The 26,037-nt window shown below is 43.4% G+C and overlaps 1 protein-coding gene across 1 annotated transcript; it reads right to left on the reverse strand.

The window, feature by feature from the left end:
- Positions 1-255: 255 nt before the first annotated feature.
- On the reverse strand, positions 256-19,180 carry tdh (L-threonine dehydrogenase). The gene is made up of 9 exons (XM_070885172.1): positions 19,075-19,180; positions 12,825-13,017; positions 10,966-11,008; positions 9,513-9,583; positions 9,273-9,422; positions 8,732-8,904; positions 7,150-7,240; positions 3,293-3,562; positions 256-1,437 (listed from the first exon to the last, which is right to left on the reverse strand). The coding sequence occupies exons 2-9, from the start codon at positions 13,009-13,011 to the stop codon at positions 1,298-1,300; spliced, it is 1,125 nt and encodes a 374-aa protein (XP_070741273.1). The 5' UTR covers positions 13,012-13,017; positions 19,075-19,180; the 3' UTR covers positions 256-1,297.
- Between the last annotated feature and the right edge of the window lie 6,857 nt (positions 19,181-26,037).

A 26,037-nucleotide genomic window follows, 5' to 3' on the forward strand; every position in this document is an offset into this window, starting at 1 on the left:
TTGCTGTTCAGCATCACAGGGCTTGGGATGGTAATGAATGTGTCATAAACCTGCAAATACACATACATTTAGGAATGCTCTTTTATTTTCTAAATGTTCATAAACAGCAAAAAAACGTTTTTCCACAAAACATTAAATTCAATAAACTCTTAAACTCAAAAGTGCCATATCTGAAATTTAATGCAGGTATCATTTCATTTTTTTCTTGCAAAATAAAAGCCAGACACATTTTTGCAATAAGATAGCTACCAAAGATTTTTCAACCCATGTATCTTCTTTATTAAAAAAGATTTTAAGAAACTGGTTCCACTCCGAAAAGTACTGGAGCTGCATTTTTACCTTGAAGCCATTCACTACATTAAAGCCATTTTTTTAATGTTTTAAAACCTTATTCTAAATTTGCACATTCATGCCAAAACATCTCAGAAGCCACTGGACCTTCATGAAAGACAGCTTGTAATGAAATGCAAGGTCACAAGAAAATCAATACTGCGACACAAATATAGCAGTTAGCATACATGCTTCTGGATATCAATCATCTTTCAAATACATAAAATGAGTGTTGTACCATTCTGTTTAAGCAACAGATTTTAATGTTTTGAAATAACCATATATGTTAATTCTTTATTAAAATCAATTTGCAAATTACAAGTGGGTAATATCAAATTCTGAATATTGCAAATCAACATTATGGAAACAGTCAACAAGGTCGATCTAGTCAGCTTGCAATTCAAAATAAAAAATCTTCAGCACAAATGACATGTATTGCAACCAGAGTACAGTTTTGAAAAATTTTGGCTGAAGATTAAATTTATGAAGTACTGCAGATTTTATTTGACTGTTAGTACAACTGATGATTCCAATTTTTTGAATATTGAGTGAACACACACACACACACACACACACACTTTACCCCAGAGTAAAACACAGCTAATAAACACTTCTGAAAGTTTAGAAATAAATTAAACCTCAAATGAAATACTTTGCCCTATATGTTGACAGCCCTTTGGTAACAGCAGTATGTCCATCTAGACCTGAGACTTCTGCAATATCTTCAGTCCTGTCAATGAATTTTGAATCACCACTCAAGTCAGTTTACCAACATTAATTATAATTTGGTAATTTTCTTTGCACAAGATGCACATCAAGCCATAGCAGTCTGCCTAATTCAAGTAAGGAAAAAGAACTATTTACACAAAGTGATCTAAGTTTTATGATCTAAGTATTACAGTATGTTCTTATATACATTGGATCCCCTTGTAGATTCTGGTCCTTCAAAAAAAACATTCATCCTCATTTAATTTGCTTGCATCAGCCGACTGTCAGTTGTACTGAAATTTAGCATCGTGAACACCAGCTCAGGAAGGTCATATTCATGCTTCCAGCTCCAATCTTGGCGAGCATTGTGGTCATCAAATTCCATTGGCCAGCTATCAGCTAAAAACAGACAGGCAAACAGTCAGCTTCTGAAAAGCTTTTAGCATTTCTACTAGTCATAGCAAGGAAAGTATATGGGATGAGGAGTATCTTCTCTCATCAACACAAGGTTAACTTAACCTAAATGGAAGAGTAATTTGGAAAATACTTTAAAAGCATAGGCGTGATAAGCTACAGTTAAAACCATAAAACAGTTTGAGGTCAAAAAACTTCCGGATTAGTTGCAGACTCTATACACAGATTTATTTGGGGGGGGGGGGGGGGGGGGGCGGGGGGGGGAATTGCCTCCGACCAGAAAAAAAAACTATTAAAGTACCTGGTGGTCTCGGAAGAACGTAGGATTCTGGTTCGAGGCCTAGATTCGCTGTGCGAATTTCTTTCACGTATGTACATACGTGGAGTCATGTGGGCCTGGACCACTAATCACTATTTTCATTGATTAAAAATGGAAACTCCGTTTATACAAGTTCCCATTACTATTAATGAGGAAAAGCCCTAAAATACCAAAACACAGCATAATAAATAAAGCACCTCATTTTAAATTAAATGGAATTAAATGTGTGTTTTAATAGGGTTAAAAATAAAACTTACCTTAATGGACAGGGTTTTTAATGAAAAAGTGTATAAATTTAATTTTTGTTTTAATAGTGTTACGCTGGTAAAAGTAAGCTAGGCACCTGCTTTTACCAGGTGTAAAAGGTTGAAAGACATTCACTGGGCAGGAGTTGGGCAAATAGCCCAATCTCTCCCGCGAAGATGTCCTTCTTCCGGGAATGTGAAGGAAATGGACGGAGAAATCTTGACAGATCAGAACAGCCGGTTCTCGGCGCATGCGCATCATGCCCTGAAAACTGGCTTTTGCGAGGCCTCACCGGGACCGTGCGCACTTTGTACGCAATTTTTGGCCCAATAAGTACAACCCGAATGGATTGCAGTGGATACAAACAAAACAACTAATTTGTTCCAAGACACTGATCCATAACAAATGGGAACTGTAAATATTGGCCCTGATTTTGCATTGACAACAACAGCGAGGCTCAACATTATTATGGAGTACATCAGATAGTAACTTCCGGAGTAAGCACATGCAGTTAAACATGGAAAACCGGAAGTTGCTGTCCGAATTACCCTCCACAGGCTACGCTAGAACAGTACCTTGCCGATAGACTCAGCATTAAAATCCATGACAGGGTGTGAAGTTGCTGTACATACCCACTAAACACAGCAGAAGTTGTTTGGGCTGGTGCACACAGGTATGCAAAGTCATAATTACTGCTAAACAACCTTCCTGGCACTGAAAATTTAATTTTTACAAGTGTGGAGTCTCATTCCTTCAGAATTTAATTAGGGTTGAAGATTTTAAAAAGATTAAAAAATTAACACATTTTTTACTTTTTCTTTGACTCTTATCTCGCTTAATCTCATTCTTTTTGTCCCGGTCTTATTTCGCTTTCTGTACATGTTTTATATTGAATATCTAATGAATACTTCCTGGCTTAGACCCAGTGTATGTGGTTGAAGAGCCTTGTTGTAGCTTGGCTTGCTCACATATCCCCTGTAGAGGGTGCCACAGTGGATCAGACACCAATGACAGCAAGTTGCCCGTGAAAAGTCTGTAGGCAACTGTCAGCGTAGTGAACAGCAAGCAACATTCCTTCACTGCTGACTGCAAAATCCGGATAATTTTTTAATTCTTTGCACTCATTCACAAATTAGATGTAAAAGAGCCCATTTTGAATATTGTGCATCACTCAAGGATAAAATGCATCAGGGACAGCAAGAAAGCGCCAATCCACCAAAATGTGTACCATATGGATCTACAATACTGGAAGCAGACATAACACATTGCACCTACCGATTTCCTGGCGTATTTTATCAACTTTGTAAGTGACCTCAAGGTCCGACAGGTGTTTCCGGACTTCAGTCACCAGCTCTTCAGGAGTGAAACTCATAGCACTGATATTATATGTTCTCATTGTAAGCTGCTCTGCTGGTGTTTCTAGAATTTCCAGTGTTGCGCGCAGGCAGTCATCGATGTACATCATGGGGAGCTTTGTATCAGGCCTCAAGTAACATTCAAACTTCCCCATCTTTACAGCATCATGGAAAATTTGGACTGCATAGTCTGAAAAATAAAGCAAACATTCAGTAATTGTACATAGCATGAAAGCTTTCATGCTTCACTTAGACTGCTAAACATTTACAGTGTAACCAGTGCAGCGGTCACCTTGGTTACATGGCCACTTGGTCTTAGAAAACTGCTGGCTATTAGAGATGCTCAAGCTACAAAGCTTCATATCTTTTTTTTAAAAAAAGGGAATCCAAATACAAAACAGCTCTATGCTGAAGCTCTTGCACAATCATGATCAGAAATCAGGATGGCGTGTATTTAGCAGAAATCAAACACTACATTGAAAACAAATATCAAATTCTAAATTAAAAAGTTTAGGGCAAAAAAAATTGTCAGGCATTGCTCAAATATATGCACAAGATAAATACAGGGAGCCACCTGCAAATGAGCTGTGATGTTCTTTGTTAACATGGTTTGTTAATTTGTTACTTTGAAACAGAATTAGGTCTGCCACTGCTCCAATCAATTTCACCACACTAAGTAATAGAATTTAAAAAACAATGACTAGCCTTTCGGTTTCATTTTATAGGAATTTTATAATATAAATCCAACCGGAGATTGCATTACATGTTCTCAATGTACTTTTCCATTATACTCTCAGATCCTTACTTTAATATGTGTGCTAAATTGTGTGAATTATGACATGGATACAAGTCAAATTGAAAAATGACCAGGAAGGTCCCAGATACAATCTCCAATCTGCACCAAGTTGGTCTGTCTGGGCAGTAGTACAATTGGCCTCAGTGCCCCAGGTTATGGAGGCAAATAAAGAAAAAAAAAGAAGAGCCAGGGTTCCTGCTTTTGACCAGTATTTCGAACAAACACTGCTGGAACTATACCTAGTTGGATATCAAGTAAGATCATGATTGCTAGTGACTTAGATACTTATAGTATTTGACTAGCCAGATGACAGTCACAATTAAAGGTTCACAAATGAAATGACAATTCAGGCAACCTATTGTAGAACAACGGTTTCAGAATAAGGGAGCAAATGGAGTTTAAAAAGTAGAGGTTTTGCTTGGAATTGGCCTCCTTAGCACTTCCCGTTATCGTCTCGGGGGGGGGGGGGGGGAAGCGCCTTACTGACCGGCAAGATGAACAACTCTAACTTTGGTGGGAGCTTTGTGGCGGTGGTAGGACGTTGCGCCCAGATCTCCTTCACCCAGAGATCGTGGCATCATTGCCGTGCACATCACCCTGGACCTGAACTTCGGTTCTGCCCCCTGCAGCATTACCAGGCGAAAACACCAGCAGCTGCAGGAGGCATTGTTCGCGAGGCCGGGCACTTTGGGAGCGAAAGTTAAAGGGGAGGTGGCCGAGGCAAGTACAACATTTTTTTAAAGATGGTGCTTCAGAATCTCGGCTGCCGTTGGGGTCCAGTTCACTGGTCCCAATGCAGAGTGTGCACAATGGTCCTTCTCTAAGGTAGGGAAGGTGCCTTGGAACGCAGTAGCACGGTGCGGCCCATTGTGCACTGCTGCACAACTACCACCTGCCTGCCTGTTGTGCTCCAGGAAGGAAGTGCTCCATTTCCTCCTTGGAGCAAAAACAGAATTTTTTGAAAACTGAAAAACATTAGCGCCTGCCGCTAATTTGTTCAACTTTCAAAAGTTAGCACCCCAAACAGAAGGTTACCAAATTTTTCCCCCTTTGTTTTAAAAAGAATCTCACCAAGCAACAGTTTCAGATGCAGTATAAACTTTTGACGAACAAAGAAATGTAAAGTAATAAAAGCTCTGAACATAAACTAAAATATATCATGAAGCCAAACTTCCCTGCAGTCAGATGGAGTTGATTACACAGGATGATAGAGAAACCTAAACCACAATATTTAAAACTTCAGGAAACAGGACACTTTGTAATCAAGTCCCAAAATAACCCAGCACACTGCCTACCTGGCAGTCTCGCGTGACCTCTAAATTACAGTCAAGTAATAATTATAGCTATAGTCTGCTCAGTGTACAAACACTCATGAATGTATACACCAAACCCAGAAGAGTTCAACAGTAAATCTACAGCTACAGTAAATGCAAATGCAAATGCAGTCTTAAAAAAAAAATTAGGATTAACTAGTTGTATATAATTGATTTAGTATTGAATTCAGCAGGGTCCCTATAATCTGGGGCAGGTCTATTCAGTTTCTGTGGCACATTACTAATTCTTAAAAATGTAATCGCAATTATTAAAAAAAGAAACCTTAAACATTAACAGCTATAATTAAAATCAAATGTCAATGGTGATTGACAACAACTTGCACTTGGATAGCACCTGTAACACAAAGAACCATTCCAAGACGCTTCTTCACAACCAGGGTAAGGAAAACAGACAACGAGCCAGGAAGGGGCAGATTAGAAGCAGTGACTGAAAGCTTTGTTTTGATTAGATGTTTTTAATAGGACAAACAGGAGAGGGGTTTCCAGAGAACGGGAATGAGCCACCTAACTGTTTACCACTAAAAGGTGGGATTTGCACAGAAGGCTGGAGTCAAAATACAAGGAGCATTTGAAAGAGAAATAGGACTGGAAGAGGCAGCAGAGGCAGGCCGCAAAGGGAGTTAGAAGAGAACTAAAATGTTGAATTTAATACACTGGGGCTCAGCCAGGACGGTAGAACTGGATATCCTCACAGTACGCAAGGGTAGTCATATTGTAGGTGACAATGCCATATATAAAGGGCTTTAGAAGCAGACAGATTGATGCAGGCAATGTGAAAGATGATGAAGTAAACATTCTTGGTGATAAACAGAATATGGGATTTCAACCTCCGCACAGGGTTGAATAGGATATCAAGAATGCAAATGTCCTGCTTCAGCCTGAGCATGTAGAGGAAAGGGGGGGGGGGGCGGGGTGGAGTCAATGGCATGAAAGTAACATTTGTAGTATCAGTAGCTTTAGGTTTCCCAATGTTGAGCTGGAAGAGGTTATTCAGTCAAGGCTTGACAAACAATAGGAATGGTCGAGCTGGGTCTCATCACAGTACGTGAAAGTTGACTGCAATGTCAGAGCAGCATGTTGATAAAGAAGCAGGGACCATGGAGAGATTCTTGGGAGACCTGGAGGTAATAATGCAAGGAAGGAACAGAAGCCATTTCTCATGATGCATGGCTATGTTTAGTTAGGTAGGAGGACTGAGCAGTGTCTGGAGGAGCAGTTCACCGTATACAATTCAAGGTAATGTTTGTTCAGATAATTGGGAGCCCCGATACAAATCTTAAATGGCATCAAGTGCAGTTCCCTAGCCAGACAAGTACTGTGATGCCTTAATTCTTTTAGCGGGCATTTAAAAAAATTAAAATAAATAAAACCTTTGTATAATTGTAGTACAGCATCAGTTGCAACAAGCCGGATCAAACTGGGGGTGCTATCTAGGATCAGTTGCAATGTGCCGCGAAGATCAGTGAAGTAGAAGCTGAATCTTCTGATACATGATGGCTCATCCCACACCCAGATACAGCTCCTGGCCAGCTAATCTGGGATGATGCAGCTTCACCTCACTTAAACGTACTATAAACGCCTCTGTGGTATACAACTGGCATTGCATAGTAAACAGTAATTTAAAAATTGCAAGAGAGTTAAACACACCTGTCGTGCCACCACCAGGCTGGGTATCTGCAGAAATGATGCCAGGGTACCTCAGACATCGAAAGTCCATGCCATACTTGTGGTGGTAATACTATTGAGAAAACACAATACATATGTAAAACTCATATCTACAAAGAAACATGCTGATCCAGCTCTGGCACTATTAAAATTAAAGTTCCCAGAATTTAGCTGCATTTGATCAGACCTGCTTTGATTTAAAATGCTTACACCATGAGATAATCTCAGCTGTATGTGCGAAAGTTATGAGAGAGAGATTAAATTGAGAATTTGCAGATTTAATGATTAGGGTATTTTGTGATGCCTTTCACAACCCATATACAAACCCTACTCCAACAGTCTGTACACAACCCGTTTGAACTCCACATGAAAAAAAGGTTAAGACCACCATCTCTCTTTCTAAGTGATAAATCAAGCGAGATCGAACCAACATCCTAGACCAGTTGGCATCTTTTGCGTAGCCGCACTTCACAGCCAGTATGCTCCACAGACAAACAATAGGAATGGTCGAGCTGGGTCTCATCACAGTACGTGAAAGTTGACTGCAATGTCAGAGCAGCATGTTGATAAAGAGGCAGGGACTCTGAAAAACCACCACGTAACCCACAGTAACATAGGGTCTTGCCCCCATCACTTCTAAATATTCTGAACAGCAAAAATCCAGAACAGGTCTCATGAATTCCATCAATAACTCCCCACAGATTGTTCCTATTTTCCTCTTGTGTTCCATTACTAAGACAGTTTTAAATCTGATTAGTTGTCATTAATTTCATGAGCCTTATTTTTAAAGTTCCACCTATGAAGCTTCTCATCAAGTGCTTTCCGAAAACCCAAGTAGATATCTATTGGACTGCCACTATCAATTTAGTTAATTCCGGAGATTGTGAAAAGGATTGTTGATTCTAAATCCATGTGCACAATCCTATGTCATTTATGCCTTTTGGACAGTTAAAAACATCCTGTAAAATATTGGTTTTAGATTAACTGGTCTGTAATTCCAAAAGTCAGGCCTCACTCCCTTACAAATGAAGTTTAATACCAAGAACTGTAAGTTTACTATGAACAGTAAATACAAAGATTTTTTTTTTAAAATCCATTGAACAACTAAGTATTGAAAGTCAGAATCACAAGTCAGAAATGCAAAGTAGGTGGTCAACATCATCCCAGTCAAATGAAGTAACATCCACATTATAAAGCATCAGAAAATGCATGTGTACACGTGCAATGGAAAGCATTCGGGGGTGGGCGAGGAGATGAAAAGGGATTCTGGAAGAAGGATTTATAAAAAGGTAATGAATCAATAAAAGTCAGTGGACATGGATTTGTGTATCAAACCATATAAAAATAATTAAAGCTGAAGAATTACTTATTTGTGCCCAGAGCCAACAATTTATAAACCTGACATACTCAGGACGAGTATTTAAAAAAAAAAGAAATAGCCAATTCTTAGTCCAACTAGGAATAAAGGAAATGGATTTCTGATAGGAAAGGCTCAGATGAAATAGATCCTTGAGACAGTGAGATCAATGGCCTTTTTATTTCAATATTCTTAAACTCCGCATACCTCGCCCATCAGCTCAGCATGCACCTTGGAGACCCCATAGATTGTCCTAGGTCTCTGTACACAGAGATCAGGAGTTGGATTTCTGGGAGAAGTTGGTCCAAATGCACCAATAGTGCTGGGAACAAACAGGCGAAGGTTATGTTCAGCAGCAATATCCAACACGTTGTGCAGACCTGCAAACAGATCAAAGTTATTATATTTAAACTTTGTCTTAAATAAATACTTCTATCAGTTTGTGCTATTAAAGAAAACTAAATCCATTACAAGCACAGTACTTTTAGCACCTCTATCTTATGTAATTATATGTACCACCTGTAATAGCAAATAACAGACTTCTAAGGCTTGATATTTTCAAAAACACACTTCTATAACAGCAATTTCTTAAAATTACCTCAAACATAAAATTAAAAAAATGTGAATATACGCTATTTGTGTTTAAAATGCTTCATAGTGTCCATTTTTCAGGAGAAGAAAAACATTTGTTACTTCAGCTCAAATTCAATTGTTCCAACTATAGAAATGACAATTGTCATGCACTCACCTGTTATATTGACATTGCGTGCTAGAGGTACATTTGCTTCCCCGACAGCACTTAGCAGTGCACTGTAGTGAATCAGCCACGTAATACGATTATTGACAACAATTTCACGCAGATTCTTATAGTCCAAGATATCAGAATATATAAATGGCCCTGAATAGGCAAGACAAAGATTAGCTAAATGTTTGTTTTCTAATATTGAAAAGGTAAGAATACAAACTAGTTTTAACTCAGAGCACTTACCACTGTAGAACACATGATCTGGGGGTTTCCTGATATCAGAGAGAATTACATTGTTTTTACCAAAGCGTTTCCTGTGAAAGAATTAGCATGTTTGTTAAATACTCAGCAGAAAGCAACACCCTGGCATGATTAATCTAAAAAGCCTAAAAAGCCCTCTGCCCCCACCCCCCCCCCACCCAAGTACGGAAGCTTTTCTTGTTCAATGATACTGTGTCCACATCAGTAAAAATCTATATAGGGGAGACAATAAAAATTAGGACAGTAGTTTATTGTAAATTTACTAAAGACAATGTGAAAATACACTGGAACAGATTACTCATGATATTAATATCAGTAGGAACATACTTATCCCATACTAATCTTCTATTAGATTTAACTGAATTAATCATAAAAAAACAACATAGGGGGTAGAGTTTCCACTTTTTAGGCACAATCACAAACTTAAAATTTTGCATGAACTAGTGCAATTAGGCAGCGTAATAGAATGTAAGTGTTTTTTTTCTCTTCTCTGTTAAAAAGTATTCATTGATATTTAAGAATAGTAACCTGGTGCAGCTTTATTAATAGAGCTGAAAATGGGTTTAATCACATTTTTAATGAGAAAAAGTCTTGCATTTATAAAGCACCTTTCATGATCACCATAGGTCCAAGTGCTTTACAGACAATGAAGTACTTTTGGAGTGTAGTCACTGTTGTAATGTGGGAAACGCGGCAGCCAATTTGCACACTGCAAGTTCCCACAAACATCAATGGGATAATGACCAGATAGTCTGTTTTTAATCATGATGGAGATATAAATATTGGCCAGGACACCGGGGATAACTCCCCTGCTCTTCTTCAAAATAGTGCATGGGATCTTTTACGTCCACTAGAGGGCACATCTGGGACGTCAGTTTAACGTATCATCTGAAAGACGGCACCTCCGACAATGCAGCACTCCCTCAGTACAGCACTGGCGTGTCAGCCTAGATTTGTGCGCTCAAGTCGTAGGATTTGAGCCCAAACCTTCTTACTCAGGTGTGTGCGCTATCCACTGAGCCATAGCTGACAGTGTCCAGTCCTCCACCTGTGAGTAACTGGATTTAAAATAATTGAAAATGATTTTTTTTTTTTTTAAAAACTGTACTGAACCATTTAATAGTTTCATTGTTGTACACTAGTCAGTTTCTTAGTAAATTAAATATTTTGAGATTTAAAAAAAAAAACTGTGGGCGAATTAAATCTCAAGCCACTGTAAAAGATCACAAAAAACACCAATGGAAATGGTTCTGGGTGTCGATCTTTTGCATTGGCTTGGCCAATTCCACCCGGATACGACTGGTGGAAACTCCACCCCGTGGTAAAGCTTCAAACTTTCATACTGCAGTTTTGTCAAGCTTATCAGTTGTTACACATTCACCACTTGAACAATGTGAACTTTCGGTACTTCAAATGCAATATTACAGTTACATACCGTAGCAAGTTAGCAAGCCCCACACCAAGTTGCCCTAAGCCACCTGAAAAGAAGAACACTTAACATAAAACTGAAACAACATATTTGCTTTCAACAGCAGATGACAACTATCACAACTTTCCAATCCTGTTAGATTGGAAAAATCCATGTGCACTTATGTCTACAAGCTTAGTTTATAATTCAGATACGAGTACAGACAGCCCCTGGCAAGACACATCAATTTTTAAATGCAACTTTGGATATCTTGGTTGAACAGCAATCCACAACTGTGATGATATGCACCATTAATTACATTCATTTAACAAACAAAGTATTTAATCTTTACAATGGTTCAGATGATGTATTGCCATTTTGTATTACATCATCAGAGAATGTTCAAAACATGTAATTCTACAGGCTGTATAATGGCACCAGTGGCGCAATATAGCACATGGAATATAGCTAAAGTGCTTATTGGAATTATCCACATATATAACAAAGTTAAATGAGATTAATAACTAAATTGTTCCATGACCACAATTACACAAGACCAGTTGCTAGATTTTTGTAAACAAGTCACCTATATAAAAAAAAGGTGTACACAGTATCAATTTATTAGAACAGACTGGACAGATAACTGCGCAGTGAATAACGTATCTCTTCTGCAGTAGTAACGTTAACGGTTCTCTTTTGTTTAACTTTTTATTTGACTTTGTATTTTCAAATGCTACTCTGTATTTTAGTGCTGTTAATAAAAGGAATTATATAGACATTTATTAATGTGGTTGGAGGCAACAACAGTTTCTGATGATAAAAATTGCAACTTGATATCCAGTCGGCACTACGTGAGTTGTTCTTGACTGGGTGGTGGTAGGACTCCTACAATTGCCCTCAAGTGCCCTTGGGTTGGGCAGGGTTAAAAATATTCTGGTCTCACTGGTTATCCAGTAATTCATGCTGAAAATACATGCATGGATGTGGCAAGTCAAGAGATGACCGCACCAGGCGTGGCTATGCCAAATATCCGGTTGATATTCACGGCCGCAACTCATACTTGAAGAACAGCAACTTGAGCAAGTTGTTGGAGTGTGCCTGCTTTGTGCAGAACTATATCCAAAAAAAAAAAGGAGGCTAAGGGAGCGAAATTGGCCCGCACCCCGTTTGGGGTGCACAATTTGAATTAAATGAAAATTTTGCACCCGACGAGATGGGCAGCTCAATGTCCCGGAAAAGGGATATTTGAATCAAAAAACCTGCGGGGCGATATCAGAGGCATAATTCACCTCCATGGGGCTGTAGAGAGGCGGAAGCACAGCGTGATGCTTAGCGCAAAGTGGACGTGCCGCGTCAGCTGACGTGTCACAACGTCTCTCCCCTTCTTTTAAAAGGGGATGGCCGCTGTGAACTCTGCAGTCACTTTCCTGGCACCCACTGGGCCATTGCGAAGTTGTTGTTGGCATCATCCCATGGCAATCTCGCAAATTTCCCCTGCGGGGTGCAAAGGGGTCGGCGCGCACGGTGATAATTTCCATTTTCGCCTGCAGCATTCCTGGGGGCAATTCAGAGCAGGTTGCTTCTGCCGTCTGCTCCCAGGTGATAATTCATTAGCACCCAGTTGGAGCTTTTGGAAAGGGGCAATTTCGCCCCCTAAATGTCTTCAGGAGCGCAAAAAAAAAAGGCAGAATTTTTTTTTTAGCAAAACTGGGGTAGAAATCCAGTACCTATTGAGCACAGCTCATTTTCAGACAACATTTAAAAAGCCACCACAAGGATCAAAAACTACAAAGTTTAAAAAAAAAAACTAGTTTCTAATTTTATAATCGAGACACATTTTGTACCAGCATACCAGAAGATATCAAGTGAAGAAACTGGACACATACCTGTGATAAGCACACGGGGGTGATCCGATTCAGCAAAAGACACAGAGTGAAAGCTAGCATCTGCATTTACTTGTCTTGGGGAGCAGCTCATAAGTCTGACAGTCACAGCAGGAATCTGGCAATTACAACCATTGCTCAATAGCACCTGCTTGGCAGTCTTGGCCAAATTCCTGAAAACTGGCATCATTCACATCTGAGGAAGAAATGATAAAGTTTAACCCAGAGTAATTAAGTACTATACTCCAAATCATGCTCATTAAATTCAAAAAGAATCTTCATTAGCACAATTACATAGTCTATAGCACAGAAACAAGCCATTTGGCCCAACTGGTCCATGCCAGTGTTTATGCTCCACATGAGCCTCCTCCCATTCCTCTTCATTTAACTGTCAGCATATCCTCCTATTCCTTTCTTCCTCATGGGCTTAACTAACTTCCCCTTAAATTCATCTATGCTTTTCGCCTCAACTACTCCTTAAGGTAGCCTGTTCCACATTCTTCTCTGGGTGAAGAATTCCCCATTGTCTTTATTAGTGACTATCTTATATTTACGACCTTTAGTTTTGGACTATCATATTAATTCAGTTTAACTCGAATATGTCCTTTGGGCTAAAACAATGTTATTCTTTACGATGTGCTTTTCAAGTTTCAGTACAAGACCTATTGTTTGTTCCTCTGATCTCAGTAATAATCTAACCAATTCACATTCACTTGTACCTGTGTAAACAGGCATCCAAAAGACTGAAATCTCAGTTGATGGGGGTTATATCCAAAAAGGCATAGGTTTGTTATAACCCTCCATCTGACTCAAGTACACAAAAGTTTTGAGGTAATATAAATAAACCATCAGAAAGCGGGCATCCAGGTCAAAATCTCAAATACAAAGTTCTTTGTGCAATGCAGGTTTTTAGCAGCACATTATCAAATCAAAAGAAAAATCCGCAAATGCTGGAAACCAAAATCACAAAAAAAAGATATACTTCTGACAAAGGGTCTGCACCCAAAACCTTAACAGATGATCTGTGCATTTTCAGCATTATCTTATTACATTATGCTCATGCATGGTTTGGGATCCCTTGATGAGGCAGCATGTTGTTTATAGACAGTGAGGATCTGGGATCTTAAGGATTTGAATGTCTGAAATCAGAACTGCTCCAGAGTGGGAATGAAGGATCTCATGTGCCCCCGGGGCAGTTATGGGGCCCGAATTTCAGCTGAAGTTGCTCCTATTTTTTTGGAGCAACTAGTTTAGTTTGGAGTATCTTAGAAATCGCAATTCTCAGCGTTTAGTTTGCTCCAGTTCGAGGGAGTTAGTTTAGTTTCGTTTTAGTTCAGTTTTTTTTTCCCCAAAAAGGGGGCGTTACCAGCCACCGACACCCGTTTTGCAAGTTTAGGCAGTTACGACAAACTAACTTAGAACGGAGTAAGTGTCGACTTTTGTACGCTCAGAAAAACCTTGCGTACACTTTAGAATTAGACGCAGGTAGCCAAAGATGAGGGGGGGGAAAAAAGGGAAGTTAGGGGATTTTCCAAAACACTTCACTTTTACCAAGAGCCATCATCAATAATAAATGATAAATAAATCAAAAAATTTTTTTTAAAAAGTTTCTACTCACCTACTGCAGCACCTATCCGTTCGGGAGCACCGGGAGCCCTCCAACAGAACACGCAGCCCTGCCTGCCGAAGAGCTGAGGGCCCGCTGCCGAGGTAAGGGCAGTGGCAACGAGGCGAGGGATGGGGAGGCAGGCAGGCCACTCGACTCGGGATAGAGGTGACAAACATCACAACGTCCCTTCGGCCAGGGATAGAGTCGCCCGGAGACAGGATGCGCTGGGAGTCCAGGAGCTACTGCGCATGCGCGCAGCTGCCAGCACTCTTCAGCGCAGGGCTGTAGCTCCGCCCCCAGCTGCTTGTGCCGAGTCGCGCCGACTGCTAAACACCGAGAATTGCGAGGTAAGTTTTAGGCGCGCTTTTAATTCTACAAAATAGGCGGGCCTCTCGGAGATGCGCCATTCTGTGGGATAGCCGAAACTTGGGCCCATGGCAGGGGAAGCAGTACAATTTCAGAAATATGTTGTTAAGACAGAGCAATGTGCCCATTTGCTGCTCGCTAAACAATGCTTAAACCTAACTTAGCATCTTTATCAGTTCAAATATCAGAATTCAAACAATCTCATGCGAATAATTGTCCAGGTGTAAAAAACATACACGATTTGTGTTCACTGGGGTTGCAATTAGGCTGTGTCCAAACAAGCCTAACGCATAAAACCACCACCATTCGCAAAGAATGTATGCCTCCTCCACCGCCCACCCCAAATGAATGTTCTGTAAAAACCTGAAATGCACACCACAGCATACTCTAGAACACATACACATCACAAAGAATGCTTACTTCCTCAGGAACATCATGTCATTTCACCCAGCAGAATTTTCTTCTGAGTTGAATTACTCTCTTTAAAACAGGCATTTTCTCTCCATTTTCTAGACCTTCCCAGGCTATGTAATATCTTCAGAGAAGTGAACTTATATAGTTCTTCATTCTGAAATCAGCTGCTAAGAAATGTGCAACTGCCCTCTTGCTACATGGAAATATCCAACCACATTCTTTGACAACTGCTTGTATGAGACTGACAGCTCACCATGAATTGAATATTCAAACTTGTGCCCTGCTATCCTGTGACACAACAGAGTGATGCAGCACCAAGCCCCCCAGCCACAACCCAAAAACATATCTGGTGACAAAAATGCTAGCACATTTGGAATTGCCTATTGGCAATTCCAACAGGAGAAGCCACAGATTTGATTTCAGCCAGGCTGGTTTACCATGCCAACAGCTAAACTACTAAGAGTTGTCTTGACGGTGGCCTGAAAGCAGGTTACACAGGTACATGACCCAAAATAATCCATGCAATGCTCTTTCTGGTATCAGTAGGACTTGGCAGCTGCCAAAATCCAATGTAAACTGGACAAATTCAGTACTCAAAATGCATAGCAGGGACCACCAGAGGCAGAACTCTATAAAAAAAAGATTAGATTCCCTTCTAATGAGCCATTCCATAGACACACTAACATTCGCAAGTCCAAGTGCATTTTATATTAGAAGTTTTTTTTTTTAAATCCCCATAATGAAGTCGTCATCAAAAACTCCACCTGAAGGATAGATATCAACAGGCCAATTCAGCAGCACAAAGGTTCTCCTCCAGACAACCCTCACCGTCACCACTATTCCAGGAAATGCTTCACTAGGAAAGGTTGCACATGCACACACTTCAGCAGACTGGTACTAAAGCCAGTGGCTCGGGGGTAGCATTCTCACCCGAGTCAGAAGGTTGTGGGTTCAATTCCCACTCCAGGGACTTGAGCATAACAATCTCGGCTGACACTCCTTGCAGTGCTGAGGGAGCACTGCACTGCTGGAGATGCTGTCTTTCGGATGAGACGTCTGCTCTCTCAAGTGGGCATAAAAGTTCTCAAGGTACAATTTCAAAGAGCAGCAGGGGAGCTATCGGGCCCCGGTGTCCTGGCCAATATATATCCCTCAACATAACAAACACAGATTATCTGGTCATTACAGATGCAGCATCCAGAATCCGGAACCCTCGGGACCGAGGCAATTCCGGATTCCCCAGAACCATCGGGACCGAGGCCGTTCTGGATTTCGCTTTTTTCTGGACTTCGGATTGTCTTTCTGATGTCATGAATCCGGAAACACCCGAGCCCAGGTTCAGGTATTTTGGAACATCAGAAAGGGGGAGGGGGGGGTGGGGGGTCCGCTGCTGAGGAGCTGTTTGGGCCACCAGCCCCATTGAGGAGGAGCTGTTCGGGCGGGCCTCGCTGTGGTGGAGGTGTTCAGGCGGGGTGCCACCACCAAGGAAATATTCGAGCCGGCGGGCCGCGTCACAGAGGAGGTTTTGGGGCGGGCCGGTGAGGAGGCCCCGAGGCAAGGGCAGCAGCAGCAAACAGGGCAAGGACGGCAGAGTCAGCAGGTCCGGATTTCGGAACAGGTTACGGATTCCGGACGACCCTGCCACCGATCGGTCCAGAGTCCGGATCTTGGACGCTGCACTTGTATCAGGGAGCTTGTTTGTGCGTAAATTGGCTGCTGCGTTTCCTGCATTACCAGAGTGACTACATTCCAAAAGTACTTAATTGGCTGTAAAGCGCTTTGAGACGTTCGTAAAAGGAGTCGTAAAAGGCGCTATATAAATGCAAGTCTTTCTTTTTAAAAAAAAGGAAGAGTAGGGGAAAAACACAAGGCAAGAGGTGAAATAAGTCAAGCTCGCTGTTACCCAGCATGACTACTCCACACAGAATTCTTCCCTTCTGTCATTTGAATGCACAAATCCAAAAAGAGAGTTCTGGGAATAGCTATGCTTTTTCTAATAGAATGCCACTAAGCCGAGACTTCACACATCTGCATGTATATAGTGGTTCTTAAATTTCCCTGTAATCAACTGCAAAATTATTAAACTATTCTGTATGGACTGCATCGCCTTCACACAGCACTGGGCGTCAACTATCTGCAGTCATGCAAACACCCCTATAAATATGTCTTCGAATGCAAACGGTAGTAATTAAATTGAGGAGCCTAAACGGTGGTTCAGTTTGACAAATATACACTGAACCCACCCAGTCTGTCACTCCCGGGAATTCATTACTTAATTTGAGGATTTTCTTCAGATGCAACAATTACTTGGGGACCTTATTTAAAGTAAACCAGAAAATGTAATTTGTCAGACAGCAAGGTAGCAATGAGAACATACCTTGAAAAATCTAGTTGAGTGCTAAAATTTACAACAGAAACAGGCCATTCAGCCCAACTGGTCTGTGCCAGTGGTTATGCTCCACTCAAGCCTTTCTGCATATTCCTTTCTCCCTCGTGTTTATCTAGCTTCCCCTTAAAAAGGCATTTTTGCTATTTGCCTCAACCACGCCATGTAGTAGCAAGGTCCACATTCAAGCCACTCTCTGGGTAAAGATGCTTCTCCTTAATTCTTTTAGATTGAACAGTACCTATCTTATATTTACAGCCCCTACTTTTGGTCTCCCCTCAAATGGAAACAGCTTCTATGTGTCTACCCTATCAAACTGACATTAGCAAGGTTGATGCCTTCATACTATTATTAACCCGAGAAGCCAATTCAATGCAATCAAATCAATACTGTATTTATCAGCTAGCCAATTCTTTAATTTTGATAAGAAAAAAAATCTTTTTATGGATTAAAAACGGTTTGAGATCAGATGGTAAAATTCAGAGGGCACTGGTAAAATTTTGGCAATAGCCTCTCACATTCACAGATCAAATTACAGTTTTTAAACTTGTGAAATGTCTTATCATTTTTCATACAATGAAAATTCTTTGAACTTTTCTTCCTTCTAAATTGTAACTGTACCACCCTAGATAATCTTCTTCGTCCCTATAATACCCTCTACTACTCTGAACTCATTTTTCCCCAGAGCTCGACATTTACTTCCTCTTACTCTTATCCGGCTTATCCGACCAAAGTTAGATGTCATTTAATCACCACTTCCTGATTGTTCTACTGAAATTCTTTTAACGGGCGTTGTTCCTGATTGTGGGCTTTGGCCCTTCTTTGGTTTGTCAATTAAAACATTTAAAGCCCGGGAGGCAAATAAAGTGTAACAGAAATTGCATCATCCAGAGACAAGAAAGCGAAATCGCATGTGTCTCACACCATTAAAACCCAACACCAATATAATTTACATGAGTAATCTGAAGGAAGATAAATTGAGCAATGGTTTTGAAGCTGCACTCACGTCCCTTCAAACCCAACCTGGTTTTAATTCTACCGGAAAGTTGCATTGACCCATTCAATTCTAGAGTCTAAAAATAGCTCATAAATTAACCCTGCCTGCACGGACTCAGCGCTGCCCTTCCGCGCTTAACTGACAGCATCTCTTTCACACGCTGTAAAGACTATTAGAGACACAGGGCGATGAGCCGGCGGTCACAGCAGACCTTGGCCAGGAAAGTTCACTCATTCCCGCATCTCCCGGCACTGCACTGTCCCCAAGGCAGCCTAAAACTCCCCGCCATCGACACCCGGGCCCGCACTCCCTCCCCAGTTTAAGCTGCCACTCCACATCCCGCTTGTCCCCCACAGCCCGGCAGAGAGAGGAATCGGAGCAACGGCCATCATCCCGATCCCCATCCCATCCCATCCCATCCCCCGGGGGGGAAAGCGTAAGGTCTTTCCTCTCCTCCCCCCGGCCGGGGGAGCTGTCCTACCTGAAGTGGGAACAAATCACCAACGGCCGCTTCACTCTCCCTCGCGCTACGATTGCATCAGCCTGCTCCGCGCACCTTTTATCCCGCGGAACTGGCGACCGTCTGACCTCCGATTGGCCACTAATGCCGAACCTCCACCGCTCATTGGCCCAAGCAGAGGAGTGTCGCTGTCAATCGCCGTGCCGTATCCCAGCGACGTCAATCAGCTCGCAGTATCCAAGCAACCAAAAAAGTCAGGTCCCCACGTGGCGAAGGCTGGGCTCTGACTGAGGCTGTGCATTTTCCAGACTATTTTCACGCAGCATCAGCCTGATGTAACCTGGATGGTCTGATGAACAAAGTGCGCAGTCATGCAGACTAGAGCCTATTAGGTTCGATTTCCGACATAAGGAATAAACTGACGCTTGTCGTGTGGTGCTACAGTCATCTTTAGTCAAAGATGCAGGCGGCAATTTTTAAATTTCCTTTGAAGTGCTATCCCCTACCCTGTGCAGCATGCTGGCACACATGTTTTAACGCGGCACAATGGACATTCCTTCCCCACCCCCCATTTATTACGAAGAGCTTTTTTCTTTAGCCTTGGAGTAAAGAAATTCGATTGACCTTCAACATTTGGTCTCAATGTTGAAGTTTGCATGTATCCATTTTTAAAAGGACAAATGCAAATGAATTCCCCCTTGCACTATGAATGTCAAGTAAAGTAACCCACAGCTAAACGCAGTTAACAATAGCATTTATAGCCTGCTCCACGACGACATGCAGGCCGTGATCCTGACCAACGGATCCACCACAGACCCATTCCACGTCCGGAACAGGGTCAAGCAGGGCTGAGTCATCGCGCCAACCCTCTTCTCGATCTTCCTTGCTGCAATGCTCCATTTCACGCTCAACAAGCGCCCCGCTGAAGTGGAACTAAACTATAGAAACAGTGGGAACCTGTTCAACCTTCGTCGTCTCCAGGCTAGATCCAAGACCGTTCCATCCTCTGTTGTCAAGCTACAGTACGCGGACGACGCTTGCGCCTGTGCACATTCAGAGGCTGAACTCCAAGCCATCGTTAACATCTTCACCGAGGCGTACGAAAGCATGGGCCTTACACTAAACATCCGTAAGACAAAGGTCCTCCACCAACCTGGCCCCGCCACACAGCACTGCACCCCCGGTCATCAAAATCCACAGTGCAGCCTTAGACTACGTGTGTAATGTCCTTACACAATACCACAAATCCACACGAGGCACATTCTATGGACAAGATCACTCCATGACCTGAACCTTTATTCACAGGACCAAGAAGTCATGACCCTGCGTAGGACCTCCCTTTATATACCTGGATGACCAGGTGAAGAGTGTCTCCCACAAGTTCACCCCCTGTGGTCAAGGTGTGCATTTCTTACGTATATACAATATTGCAGTGTTATTACATAAAGGTTACATACATGACATCACCTTCCCCTCAATATCTTATTCAATCATAGGTTAAGTCTCTCGGGTGGTCGCAGTTGGGGCTCTGGTTGTTGAGCCTTGGTATGCGTGTCTGTCATCGATGGTGATTCCTGCCTGTCCGGGCTGACCGCAAGGACTGTGCATGCTGCTGAATGTTCTTGTTGCTCGTTCACTGGCGGTAGTGTGAATACCATCTCATGATCTTTCTCAGGTTCCTCAGTGTCCACGCTGAACTTTTTTTTTACTTGGTCCAGATGCTTGCGGCATATCTGCCCATTGTTAAGTTTAACCACTATGACCCTATTCCCCTCTTCGTCTATTACAGTACCCTCAAGCTATTTGGGCCCCACAGCATGATTGAGAACAAATACAGGGTCATCAATTTCTATACATCCCCACCCCCTTGAATTTCGGTCATGGTACTCGTTTTGGGACTGGCGCTTGCCTTCAATTATGTCAGACAGGACTGGACGAATGACGGACAGCCGAGTTTTGAGTGTTCGTTTCATGAGTAGCTCCGCGGGCGGGACCCCATGAGCGAGTGTGGTTGGGACCTATAGGCCAGCAGAAGGCGCCATAGATGGCATTGAATGGAGGGTCCTTGAATCCGGAGCATGCCTTGTTTTATGATTTGGACTGCACATTCCACCTGGCCATTGGAGGCCGGCTTGAACGATGCTGTCCTGCCATGGTTAATGCCATTACCCGACATGAACTCCTGGAATTCATAGTTTGTGAAACATGGGCCATTATCGCTAACAAGGATGTCCGGCAAGCCGTGGGTCGCAAAGACCGCGCGCAGACTCTCCACAGTGGTGGATATCGTGCACAAATTCAAAATTAGGCACTCGATCCATTTCGAATACGCATCAACCATAATGAGAAACATTTTTGCCATGTCCGGGCCCGCGTAGTCTACGTGAATACATGACCATGGCCTGGTAGGCCAGGGCCACGGGCTGAGCTGGGCCTACCTGGGGGCATTACCTAGCTGGGCACATGTCGTGCACCTGCGAACACAGTGTTCCAGGTCTGAATCAATTCCCGGCCACCACACTTGACCGGGCAATGGCCTTCATCAGCATGATGCCTGGGTGCTCACTGTGGAGTTCCCTGATGAATGTTTCCCTGCCCATCTGGGGCATGACTACCCGGTTGCCCCATAGTAGGCAGTCGGCTTGGATGGAGAGCTCATCCATCCGTCTGTGAAATGATCTGACCTCCTGAGGGCATGCTCCGTATGCAGGCACCCAATCCCCAGTCAGGTCACATTTCTTAATCAAGGATAGGAGGGGATCTCTGTTGGTCCAGATTTTGATCTAGTAGGCTGTGATGGGGGAGCCTGCGCTGTCAAAGGCATCGACAATCATGACCATCTCAGCGCTTTGCTCCACTGCCCCCTCAGTGGTGGCCAGTGGAAGCCTGCTGAGGGCATCAGCGCAATTTTCGGTGCCGGGTCGGTGCGGATGGTGTAGTATACAGCGAGTGCGAGAGCCCATCGCTGTATACGAGCTGACGCATTGGCATTGATAGCAGGGATGTTAATGGCTTGTGGTCTGTTTCTAATTCGAACCTCCTGCCAAAAAGGTACTGATGCATCTTTTTCACCCCATAGACACATGCGAGTGCTTCCTTCTCAACCATCCCATATCCCCGTTCTGCTTGAGCGCGCGACCTGGAAGCATAAGCCACAGGTTGGAGTTGGCCCTCAGCGTTACCCTGCTGCAACACGTATCCAACCCCATAGGATAATGCATCACACGTCAGAACCAATTTCTTACGGGGGGTGGGGGGGGTCGTACAGGGTCAACAACTTATTTGAACAAAGTAGGTTCCGCGCCCGGTTGAAAGCCCGTTCCTGACAGTCCCCCCAAAACCAATCGCAACCCTTACGCAGGAGCATGTGTAGCGGCTCCAACACTGTGCTTAAGTTCGGCAGAAAGTTCCCAAAATAGTTCAAGAGTCCCAGAAATGAACGCAACTCCGATGTGTTGCCGGGCCTGGGCGTTCGTCGAATTGCCTCTGTTTTGGATTCGGTGGGCCGAATCCCATCTGCAGCAACCCTGCTGCCCAGGAACTCAACCTCAGGAGCCAAAAACACACATTTAGACTTCTTGAGTCACAAGTCTACCCGGTCCAGTCGGCGTAGCACCTCCTCCAGGTTGTGGCATGTTCCTCGGTGTCAAGACCGATGATGAGGATGTCGTCCTGAAATACGATTGTTCCGGGAATGGATTTGAGCAGGCTTTCCATGTTTCTTTGAAAAATCGCGGCCGCTGATCGCATGCCAAATGGACACCTGTTGTAAACAAACAATTGCTTGTGCGTGGTGATGGTCAGTAGTTTAGATTCGTCGGCCAGTTCTTGGGTCATGTAGGCTGAAGTGAGGTCCAACTTGGTGAACAGCTTGCCACCTGCCAGCATGGCAAAAAGGTCCTCCGCTCTCGGGAGCGGGTATTGGTCTTGTAGGGACACCCGGTTGATAGTGACCTTGTAGTCGCCACAGATCCTGACCGAGCTATTCGTTTTTAGGACGGGAACGATGGGGCTCGCCCAGTCACTGAATTCAACGGGCGAGATGATGCCCTCTCTCAGCAACCGGTCCAACTCGCTTTCAGTTTTCTCCCGCATCACATACGGCACAGCTCTGGCTTTGTGGTGCACTGGTCTGGCGTCCAGGGTGATGTGTATCACTACTTTGGTACCTTTGAATGTCCTGACGCCAGGTTGAAATAGTGATTCAAATTGCTGTAGGATCTGTGAGCATGAACTTCGCTCCACAGATGACATGGCGTGCACAACCCCCCATTTCCAGTTCATCTCAGCTAACCAGCTCCTCCCCAACAATGTGGGACCATTGCCCAGGACAATCCAGAGTGGCAGCCGGTTCACTGATCCATTGTGTGTGACCGACAACATTGCACTGCCTAGCACTGGAATGATTTCTTTGGTGTACGTTCGTAATTGCGTCTCAATGCGTTCTAGTTTGGGTCTGCTAGCTTTGAGTGGCCACAGCTTTTCGAATTATTGAACACTCATGAGTGACTGGCTGGCCCCTGTGTCCAGCTCCATGCGTACAGGGATGCCGTTTAGTAGGACTTTCATCATCATGGGTGGCGTTTTGGTATATGAGCTGTGAATGTTTACCACGTGAACCCGCTGAACTTCAGCGTCCATTGATTTGCCCCAAGCGTCATCCTGCCTCGCAGACCCCTCATCTGGTTCATCCGCCTTGTATATTAGCCTGGTTACAGGCTTTCTGCACATTCTGGCTAAATAATAGCCACTGAGGTTACAAATTCTGCAGACGAACTGTTGAAACCTGCAAGTCCTGGCAGCATGTCTGCCCCCACACCTCCAGCACGAACTGAGATTCCCATTGTTGTGAACAAAAGAGCTGTTACAAGGCATTCCTTGCTGATTGTCCCTTTGACTGCTCTTGAGCACCTTATTAGTGGGTGTCAATGGCCCCATCCTGGGCCGCATTGTCCACTGGAGGTGGGGGCGTAAATGTCCGTTCAGCCTGCCATTGTCTCTGTTGGTGACTTATTCTTGGGTCTGTTGCTGCCTGGGGTGTGTCGAACTGCCCTTGCCTGCCTGCGGGGCTCTGTGTCGCGGTTATGATATTGACTCCCTGATCCCCCGCCGCGTTGGAGGCAGAATTGCGTGCGTTTATTATCTTGGTTTCCTCCTCCCCCACCATAAAATTCTGAGCCATCAACGCCACCGCTTTCAAGGTCAAGTCCTTGGTCTCAATTAGCTTTCTGAAAATCCCAGCATGACCGATGCCCTCAATAAAGAAATCCCTTAGCATCTCCCCCCGCAGGCATCTGTGAACTTAGAGGCTGGCCAAGCGCCAGGGGTCCGCAATGAAATCCGGTACGCTCTGTCCTTCCTGACGTCGGTGGGTATAGAATCTTTGTCGGGCCATGTGTACGCTGCTCGTCGGTTTGAGGTGCTCACCGATTAGTTTGCTGAGCTCTTCAAAGGTTTTGTCCACCGGCTTCTCGGGTGCTAGCAGGTCTTTCATGAGCGCGTAAGTCTTAGGTCCACAGCTGGTCAGCAAATGAGCCCTTCGCTTGTCGGCCGCTGCGTCTCCCAGCCAGTCCTTCATGACAAAGCTCTGCTGGAACCTCTCAATGAAATCGTTCCAGTCCTCACCAACACAGTACTGTTCATCTGTGCTGCCGGTAGCCATTCTCGTGGGTCGTTGATTCCCGTTTTTCGTCGCTAATGTAATGTCCTTACACAATACCACAAATCCACATGAGGCACATTCTATGGACAAGGTCACTCCATGACCTGAACCTTTATTCACAGGACCAAGAAGTCATGACCCTGCGTAGGACCTCCATTTATATACCTGGATGACCAGGTGAGGAGTGTCACCCACAAGTTCACCCCCTGTGGTCAAGGCGTACATTTCTTACGTATATACATATTGCAGTGTTGTTACATAAAGGTTACATACATGACAACGTGGACCACTTTCCATACCTCGAGCATCTACTATCAGCAAGGGCAGACATCGCTGACAAGGTGCAACACCGCCTCCAGTGCACCAGCGCAGCCTTCAGTAGCTTGAGGAAGAGCGTGTTCAAGGATCAGGCCCTCAAATCTGGCACCAAGCTTATGGTCTACAGGGCTGTAGTGATACCCGCTCTCTCCTGTATAGCTCAGAGACGTAGACCATATACAGCAAATACCTCAAATTGCTGGAGAAATACCACCAATGATGTCTCCGCAAGATCCTGCAAATCCCCTGGGAAGATAGACGCAGGTAATCTGTTTGTGGAGGCAGAAGATTACTTTGCATCTGTTTTCACAGAAGAAAAGGGCGATGCAGGCTTTGCAATGAGGGAGGAGGAGTGTGATATATTAGATGAGATAAACATAGTGAGAGAGGACGTATTAAGGGAATTAGCAGCTTTGAAAGTGGATAAATCCCCATGCACAGATGAAATGTATTCCAGGCTGTTAAGAGAAGAAAAAGAGGAAATGGCAGAGGCTCTGACAATCATTTTCCAGTCCTCTCTGACTCCAGGTATGGTGCCAGAGGACTGGAGGACTATTAATGTTGTACCTTTGTTTAAAAAGAGAGAAAGGGATAGACCGAGTAATTACAGGCCAGTCAGCCTAACCTTTGGTGAGAAAATTATTGGAAAAATTCCTGAGGGACAGAATAAATCTTCCTTTACAAAGACATGGATTAATCAAGGACATGCAGCATGGATTTGTCAAGGGAGGGTCATGTCTGATTAACTTGATTGAATTTTTTGAGGAGGTAACCAGGGGGGTCAATGAGGACAGTGTGTATGATGTAGTGTACATGGATTTTAGCAAAGCTTTTGATAAGGTCCCACATGGCAGACTGGTTATGAAAGTAAAAGCTCATGGGATCCAGGGCAAAGTGGCAAGTTGGATCCAAAATTGGCTTGGAGGCAGGAAGTAAAGGGTAATGGTTGATGGGTGTTTTTGTGACTGGAAGGCTGTATCCAGTGGGGTTCTACAAAGCTCAGT

This window comes from Pristiophorus japonicus, chromosome 7 (genome assembly GCF_044704955.1).
Source record: "Pristiophorus japonicus isolate sPriJap1 chromosome 7, sPriJap1.hap1, whole genome shotgun sequence".
NCBI lineage: Eukaryota > Metazoa > Chordata > Chondrichthyes > Pristiophoridae > Pristiophorus > Pristiophorus japonicus.